General features: G+C 50.1%; 1 protein-coding gene across 1 annotated transcript in view; it reads left to right on the plus strand.

Annotated features, from left to right (window-relative positions):
- LOC310694144 (hemicentin-1-like) overlaps nt 1-3,296 on the plus strand; it is a 107,101-nt gene extending 103,805 nt beyond the window's left edge. Inside the window, exon 16 of the mRNA XM_083476931.1 lies at nt 311-3,296. Within this exon, the coding sequence (XP_083333057.1) occupies nt 311-637 (327 nt within the window). The 3' untranslated portion in view covers nt 638-3,296. The remainder of the gene's footprint in view (nt 1-310) is intronic.
- Nucleotides 3,297-9,447: the final 6,151 nt, after the last annotated feature.

Raw genomic sequence — 9,447 nt, forward strand, 5'->3', positions numbered from 1 at the left:
TTTAAAAATGTCACGGTCAGCAGAAGCAAACTGCCTCCTTTTGTCTGCTAAAAATGGACAACTACACCCCAACTTAGCGTGAGTGATCCAGGAACCTGTACAACGAAATGCTAACCCATAATGAGTGGAAATATTGTATAGAGAAGGTGTCTGTGATCTTTCTTAGGGTACCATTGGGCTTTGCCAGATCCCCTTTCTTCCCCAAGTTTATTTAGGTGGGTACAAATCCTCAGGGACATTTTAAAGTAGCTGCATCTGAATCTCTCCTGTTTTGTTCTATAGCTGGTTCTGGTTCTCTCTGCTCCTGCAGGTTTTCTGGGACAGAACGGAAGTTACAGCGAGTTCCCCACCACTCTGGAAATCCTGTCCTTCTGTCTGTTCTGACTCTGTATCAGACCCAGAATCTTCAGGGAATGAAGCCAAGGACCTGGAGGAGAAGGCACCCTTCTTGAAGATGGTGCTAGAGATCCCATTAAGAGACCATCAGGGGAGAGAACCACCAAAGACCCCTCCTGGCCATCAGTACTGGTGGTACCAAACGTACCCTAAAACTAAACAGTGCTGGCAACGGCGCCAGGATTCCATTGTTGAATTAACTAGACAAGGGTTAAAGTTGCCACCTAAGTATATTGATTAAGGTCATTAGTATAACAAAGGAAGCTGCTTATGCCAGAGGGCAAATGGGTCAGCCTTCTCCCTCACCTGGCTGGCAGTGAGAAAGAGTTGAGTGTGTGAGAGCTGGGCTAAAAGCAGGCTGGTGGCAGAAGCCAGAGAGTGAGAGCCATGCCTGATTTCTTTGTTTGTGTCTGTGTAATTTTTAAGTTTTCAGTTTTACAGTTTAAAACATCAATGACTTCCCTTCTTCTCTTTTCATGGTTCAATTTGCATACCATAAATCCCTGTACATAAGATGACCCGGATGGTCGCCAGTTTCTGTGTACAGATCCATAGGCACAGACCATCTGCCAACACAAACTAGTTCGTTAAGAAAATCCCCCAAAATCAGTTCCATGGGTGACTCTGGGTCATCTCTCTGCAGTAACTTATCTAAAAGTTTTAAGTGTCTATACAGTTATCGCATTTATAAATTTTAAATTTATTGTTGTACATTGTTTTAAATGTTTTTTTTTCCTTCTGGGCTTGTACGCACAAGTGTGTTTTATAAGCTGGTCTCCGACCGTAATAAATTATCTATATAATCCCTGTATAATTTACAATACATAAACCAAACCATTCAGTATTCCATTCATACATCCATCCAAACTTATTTACACTGTTGAATTTACCGTAATGCTGCCAAAGTTTTCAAGTGTACACAATTCCCGCCCCCCATATATTCAACAAGTATTTTCCAATCTTCTTTAAATGTATGTTCTTCTTGTTCTCTTATTCTATTTGTTAGGTCTTCAAGCTGCGCATATTTCATCAGTTTAAGTTGCCATTCTTCTTTAGTTGGTATCTCTCTCAATTTCCATTTCTGGGTTAAGAAAACATAGGCAGCAGTAGTGGCAAACATAAATAGCCTTTTTTGACACCTGGGGATTTCTATCTGAACTATCCCCAACAAAAAGGACTCCAGTGTTGTTGTTTTTGGAAAGGTACTTTTGAACATTTTTTTCAATTCATTATGGATCATTTCCCAATACTCTTTTACTATTTTACAGGTCCACCACATATGAAAGAACATTCCCTCAATCTCATTGTGTCTCCAGTGCAATGTCTCCACTTATCAGATTCAGTCTTATACATCTTAGCAAGTCTACTTGGAGCTAAATACCATCTGCAAATCATTTTCAAATAATTCTCCTTCAAAGAATAACATGCTGAAAGCTTCAGATCGTTCTTCCAAAGTTTTTCCCAACGATTAAAATCTATGTTGTATCCTATGTCTATTGCTCCATGTGTCATAGAAGCTTTGACGAGCTCATCTTTTGCTTCCCAATCTAATAACAGATTGTACATTTTAGATAAAAGTTTTTCTTTGTTTTGTATAAGTTATTTTTCAAATTGTGAGCTTTGGTCCCAAAAAACCATTTCTTCTATGTCAAACATTTCACGTAACTGATGATATTGTAGCCATTCTATAACAAGGCTCCTTACACTTTCCATTGATTTCAATTTAGGTTCCCCTCTGTAAAAATTAAGAGATTATGAAGAAATAAAAGATCATTTTCAGAGTTGGTTACACTATTGGCAACTACATGAGATTTATAAAGAAGACCAAAAGAAAGGATTTAGCTATACGACATCTAGATTTCAGAAGCAAGTTGTAGAAAGGAAAGGAAAGTTGCTTTCTGCTAGGAAAGGAAAGCTAGTATTCTGCTAGAATGGGAAACAAAAGACGAAGAGGTGAAATCAGTCATGATTAAATGGGCAAAAGATATAGGTCATCATATAATGTTTGAGGATTGGGAAAGATTGTGGAAAACTGATTTAAAATTTACAGATTGTTCTCTGTTGAAAGAAAATTATATGAAAATGATGTATAGATGGTATATAACACCAGTGCAGATAGGAAGAATGTATAAAACTGGTTCAAACATGTGTTGGAAATGTAAGGAAAAAGAAGGGACATTTTACCATATGTGGTGGGACTGTAGCAAAATTAGGAAATTTTGGGCAATGATATATGATGAGTTGAAGAAAATGTTCCAATTAACATTTGTTAAAAAACCTGAAGCATTTCTGTTAGGGATTGTAGGAAAAGACCTGCCAAGGAAATTCAAGAACATTTTCATGTATGCGACAACGGCAGCAAGAGTCTTAATAGCACAAGGATGGAAGAATGAGGAAATCCTGACTAAAGAACTGTGGCAAGAGAAACTGATGGGCTATGCGGAATTGGTAAAATTGACACACAAACTGTGTGACAAGGACAACTGTGACTTTAAAGAAGAATGGGAACCTTTTACAAAGTACTTAAAGAAACAACAAAATGAACTGGACTCCTTGGCAAGTTGTGAATAAACATTCACAAATTTATTATTAAGAACATATGGCTAGATAAATTAAGGTTCTTTACAATTTTATAATATGCAGAGAATTACATGTATTGAAAAACCAGAGAGGAGCTGAGGGAAGTTGCGGGAGGAGGGGAGGGGGGGTTCTTTCTTGGGAGGGGGAGGGGAAAAATAGGGGGGGGACTAAGGGTGATATGCCTTTTGATAAAATGTTATGTTGAAATTTCTAATAAAAACTTTACAAAAACAGACGACTGTGCAACCTGAAAAATGAGACAAGGTATGTACTTTTATAAACCAAGAGAATCTTGAATAAAAGTAAATTTTCAAAAAGAACTTAGGCGCCCAGGTTCTTGGGTGCTGATGATGGTTGTGTGTGTGCTCTGGCTGTTGAGGGGGTGCTCTGGCTTGTCTCTCTTTGCTCTGCTGTCTTCATTCCTCTTCATGTTCTGGAGGGAGGGGAGCTGGTCACAGCAGGAGAGGGAGACTCCCTGCCTTCTTCAGCAGCCTGCCTCATCTCTACCTCATGGCCTGCCTCCTCTCCAGCCTCTGATTCTGCCTCTGATTCTGGACTCCTCTCTGCCACCGCTTCTTCCTGCTCATTAAACCCTGTTACCTCTTCAGCTTCTGACACCTCCTCCCAGTTTGCTCCCTCTTCTCCCTCTGACCACTCATTGTCATCCCTCCCAAAATCCTCTGGCTCCGAGCCTTCTTCCTTCAGGGGTTCCCCAGCTGGTGCCTCCTCCAAAACATCCTGTCCATGACACCTGGCAGTTGACAAGGGGGGTGCTCCAGCTGTTGGGGAGAGGATACTGCAACTGCAAACAGAGAAATCTCCAGCCGAGGATGAGGGGGTGCTCTGGCTGATGATGGAGGGGTACTTCATTTGTTGACAAGGGGGCACTCCATCTATTGAGGAGGGGGGTGCCCCTGCTCCTGACTGGGAAGCTCTGGCCATTGTGCCAGGTGAACTGTCAACGTTGCCTCAAAACAATCACTTGCACTGGTTCCAAGAGACATGCCTGCTCCTCCAAACCCTTGGTCTGTTCATCTTCTGAGGTATATGTGTCTGCTTCTGGGTCAGAAAAGATAGGAAGACAGGATTTCCAAAGTGCTGTGGAACTCATGTAACATTCCTCACTTACGCAGAAAATCTGCAGGGGCAGAGAAAAATATAACCAGCTACAGAACATGACAGGAGACACTCAGATGCAACTCCTAAAAGGGTTTCTGAGCATTTGACCCCACCTAAACCCTGGCCATGAACTGAGCCCTGGCCAGGCCCTGCAGTGCCCTAATGAAGGTCACAGGGCTCTTCCCTATCTCTCCATTCCAGTATTTAGGGTTAGTGTTTGGTTGTACAGGTTCCTGGATCATTCCCCATAGCTGAAGATGCCCATTTTTAACAGACAAAAGTGGTCTGTTTCCTTACTCCAGGAGTGACATTATTAAAGGTAATGTCAGGGGTTTAGGAGCAGAAGCACGGGCAAGGGAGGAAACAGAGAGCGAAGGGGAGGAGGCAGAAGAAAAGATGAGTGACGACGACGACCCGAGATCTCCTAGTCTTTCCAGTGAATCAGAGGATTCACAGAAAGGAGCACCAGTGGCGAGGGCAAGGGGGGAGTCTAGGGGGGCACCCCAGGAAGACAGAGCCAGAGAGGACTCAGGGGGGAGCAGCTGGAAATCGGGACCAGCGTCACCGCCAGGAAGCAGGGAAGAGGAAGGGAGCCAGGGGGGAAGCGCTGGCAGCTCACCACAGGAGGGAGGACATGAGTCAGGAGTGGCCACACCTCCACAGGAGGGAGGACATGAGTCGGGGATGGCCACACCTCCATCGGGGAGCGAAGAAACGGTTGAGAGGAAAGTGGAAGGTTGGGCGCGCGCGCCAAGTTCAAATGCAGAGGAAGGCGGCGCAGTAAGCAGCCCCGAAAGAGAGCCAGGTCCTAAAGCCCGGCGCAAGGAGGCAGGAGGGTCTGGGTCAGCGTCAGAAGAATCCCGGAAGGAAGAAGCCCCGGGGGGTAGAGGGACCCAGAGGAGGACAGTCAGGAGGAAAAGGTGGAGCAAGGCTAGGATATTAAGTTGGTGCACACAGGGCGGAGACTCAGACGGAGCTTCGCCGACCTAGCTACTAGGCGTAGAGTTGCGCGCAGCAGCGTGAGAATGGAAACTGTAATTCAATAAAGACTTTTACTTAATGACCGCTGGCTAGCGTGATCCTCTGTGAGCTAGGATCTTCAAGCAGCTCTGACAGTAAGCTCCGTCTCTACTTGTGGGCATCTACAGCCTCGAGGAGGGGAGAGACACAGGTGCCTACTAGCAAGCTCACGAACGGCAGACGACATGACGGCTGAGCAGCAGATAGAGGAACTCAGAAACGCGGTGGCACAACTGAACGCCGAGGCTCTAGCATCCAGGAAGAGGGAGGAGGAAGCAGCCGCAGCCTGCAGGGATCTCCAGGTCAGGTTAGACGTGCTGACAAAGCAGACACCCCGGCAGGAGGGCATTGGGTTGGCGAGACGGACAGGCGGGCTGGTCTCTCACTTCGATGGGACCTTGCAACAGTATCCCAACTTTAGAGCCGACGTACTGTGCGCACTGCAACTGCTGCATAAAGACTTTAGAGATGAACAAGAGAGAGTGGGGTTCATCATGTCCCATCTGCATGGGGATGCGAGAGCATGGCTACGCAATTTATGGAGAGATAAGGATCCGGCGCTACAGAATGCAGATGCCTTTATTAAAGCAATGGATGGGTGTTTTTTATCAAGTATTGACGTGGATCTTGCACGGAGGGAGGTGCATGGGCTGAGACAAGGGAGGGCCAGCGTCAGGCAGTACCATGCCCGCTTTTTCGCCTTGGTCAGTGCCCTGGAATGGGACAGAGATTCGGCTCCTGTAAGAGACCTCTTTTGGGAGGGGCTGCATAACTCGATTAAAGATGAGATCGCCAGGGGGGAGAGACCCCGAACCACCCAGGAGGTCGTTCAGAGGGCACTGGCAGTGGGGGTGAGGCTGGAAGGACGTCCGTGGAACAGGGACGAAGGGCGTGGAGGGCGCGAACCAGCCGGGGGCCCCTCCTTCTTTCCCAGGGAAGCAGCGCGGGCGCAATCCACGCCTCCGCCAGGAGGAGGAGCCGAACCTATGGAGGTGGGAGGTGCAAGGGCTCAGTCAGCAACCAGAGCCCTAGCACCAGCAGCAGTGAAAGCGAAGCCTCCTAGAGGGAACAGGAAGTGTTACGTCTGTGAGGAGCCAGGGCATATGGCGAAAGAGTGTCCCCAGAGGCCCCACAAGCTCACTGCAGCCTCAGCAATGGTGACTGCAGCAACACAGCAAGGAGGACCACAGCAGGGAAACGACGCAGTCTGGCTGGAGGAAGAGGCACTGGGGCCCAGCCAGACGTGTTAGTGACGCAGTCCCCAGCGATTTTACAGCCCGTGAACCCCCTCCCGCCCAAACCAGTAGTGAGGCTCACAGCGTCTCTCCAACTGCCCAATGGAATCACCATGGACGTGCCAATCACCATTGACTCAGGCAGCAATGCGGACTTTATAGGGCAGGACTTTGTCGACAGGCACGCTGTGCAGTTGCTGCCGGCCACACTGCCCCTGCAGGTTGTCACGGTGGATGGCAGGGAGCTGCTCGGGGGGCAAGTGGTGAAGCAGACGCCACCAATGGTGATGCGACTTGGGAATCACAGAGAAATCATCAGCTTCAACGTCACTCGACTATCTGACACGCCCATTGTATTGGGCATGAGTTGGCTGGACAAGCACAGCCCAGCGATGGCTTGGTACCAGAGGCAGCTGACCTTCGGCTCTTCCTTTTGTGCTGAACACTGCATCGTGCCCAGGCAGGAAGGAGAGGAAGAGGAGTCACAGCTGCTGCTAGGCACGCTGCAAGCGATTCCACACAAGTACGCTGAATTTTTGGAAGTTTTCTGCGAGAAGGAGGCAGACAGGCTACCCCCTCACAGACCATATGACTGCAAAATTGACCTGCTGCCGGGGGCGGCGCTGCCTAAAGGGAAACTGTATTCCATGTCAGAGGACGAACTGCAGGAACTCAAAGAGTTCATTGACCATAATTTGCAACGTGGCTTCATCCGGGAGTCCAGGGCAGTGGGGGGCAGTCCCGTATTCTTTGTTAAGAAGCGGGACACGCCCCAGAAGAGACTGGTAGTGGATTACAGGATTTTGAACAGTCTGACTAGGCCATCGGACTTCCCCATGCCCCGTATTGACGACCTCCTCGCAAAGGTACGGAAGGGCAGAGTGTTCACCAAGTTGGACCTGCGGGGGGCGTACAACCTCATTCGCATGCGGGAAGGAGATGAGTGGAAGACAGCCATGTTCACGCCACTGGGGACCTACGAATATAGAGTTATGCCTTTTGGATTGCAAAATGGCTCCCACGTTTTTCAAGCGTTTATGCATCACGTGTTGGCGGGACTTCTCTACAAGACGTGCGTCTGTTTCTTAGATGACATCCTGATCTTTTCGGAGTCGCAGCAGGAGCATGACGGACACGTCAAGGAAGTGCTGAGCAGGCTAAAGCAACATAGGCTCTACGCCAAGCTGGAGAAGTGCCAATTTGACGTGCCGGAGGTGGATTTTCTGGGCTACAAGCTGTCTGACAAGGGGCTCGCCATGGACAGCGCCAAGGTTCGAGCGGTATTGGATTGGAAGAGTCCGCGCAACCGGAAGGAGGTCCAACGGTTTGTCGGCTTTGCGAACTTCTATCGCAAGTTTATCAAGGGCTTCGCGATGCAGACAGCGGCCATCACTGACACGCTTAGCTCCAAGAAGAAGAAGTTCGTTTGGACAGCGCAGGCGGAGCAGTCCTTTCAGGCACTCAAGCGTCTCTTCGCGTCGGAAGAGCAGCTGCTTCATGTCAACCCCAGCAAGCCGATGAGGGTGGAGACAGACGCCTCGGACAGAGCCGTGGGGGCGGTCCTGTTGCAGAAAGACCCGCAGGGGGTGTGGCGACCGGGAGCGTTTTACTCCAGGAAGCTCAGCAAGTCCGAACAGAACTACACCATCTGGGACAGGGAGTTGCTGGCCATTCACGCAGCGTTCAAGGCGTGGAGGCACTTTCTGATCGGCGCCAAGCACACGGTGCAGGTTTGCACGGACCACAAGAATCTAGAGCACTGGCGCACGGCACAGTTCCTGAACCAGAGGCAGATACGTTGGGCTGAGTTCTTTGCAAACTTCGACTTCCGAATAGAGTATGTCCCGGGGGACACCAACGTCATGGCAGACGCTCTCTCCCGTAAGCCACAGTATCTGGAGGACGCAACGCCAGCGGCCGCCATGCACATCTTCGCACCAGCAGTGTGGGCGTGCGCCGCGGCGACCGTGGACCTAGAGGCGGTGCGACGTGCGTTGCAGGAGGACTCCTTCGCACAAGCAAAGATGGCAGAGGTGCAGAGGGGCAAGGCAGCGGCCGACGGTTTCCGGCTACGAGATGGATTGCTCATCCGAAAAGGGGCCATCTACGTGCCGGGAGACGAACTTCGAGCCAAGGTGCTGCAGCAGCTGCACGACGCGCCCACGGCCGGGCACTTTGGCAAGGAGAAGACGGTGGAATTAGTAGCCAGGGATTTCTGGTGGCCTGGAATGAGAGGGGAGGTCGCAGACTACGTGGCGAGGTGCGACACCTGCCAGAGGGCCAAACCAGTGCACAAACCGCCGGCCGGACTGTTGGAACCGCTGCAAACTCCGGTCGAACCTTGGGAAAGGGTGGCTCTGGACTTTGTCACGGATCTGCCCAGCTCAAGGGGCAAGACGGCAGTGCTGGTGGTGGTGGACCTGTTTTCCAAGATGGCGCATTTCATTCCGTGTGCGAAGGTGGCCACGGCGGAGCAAACCGCCAAACTGTTCATAGACCACGTGTTCAAGGTTCATGGTCTGCCACGGTCTATTCTGTCCGACCGGGGGCGGCAGTTCATCTCGAATTTCTGGCAGAAGCTGATGGGCTTCCTGAACGTCAAGATCAACCTGGCGTCGGCGAGACACCCGCAGACCAACGGGCAAGCGGAGCGGGTCAATGCCATCATGCAGCAGTACCTGAGATGTTATGCAAATCAACAGCCTGCGACGTGGGTGGATTACCTACCGCTTGCCGAGTTCGCCTACAACAACACGAAGCACGTGTCCACGGGGGTCACGCCGTTCTTCGCCAACAACGGGAGGCACCCCAGAACCTTCCCGGGACTGGAAAGAATGGGGGAGGGGGAGCCGCAGACAGCAGATGCGTTCGCGTCGGAGCTGCAGGAGGTCCACGATCAGCTGAGGCGCCACCTGGAGCTGGCCAAGCACGCATACAAGGTACAAGCGGACAAGCACAGAAGGGTTGGAGAAGAGCTCCACGTGGGAGACTGGGTTTGGTTAGCAGCCCACGCAGTGCCGGCCAGGTCGTTGGCCAAGAAGAAACTAGGGCATAAGCAACTGGGGCCCTACCAAGTCGAAGAGCAGGTCAACCCGGT

This window comes from Podarcis liolepis, assembly GCF_965112155.1.
Source record: "Podarcis liolepis genome assembly, chromosome: 15".
Taxonomy (NCBI): domain Eukaryota; kingdom Metazoa; phylum Chordata; class Lepidosauria; order Squamata; family Lacertidae; genus Podarcis; species Podarcis liolepis.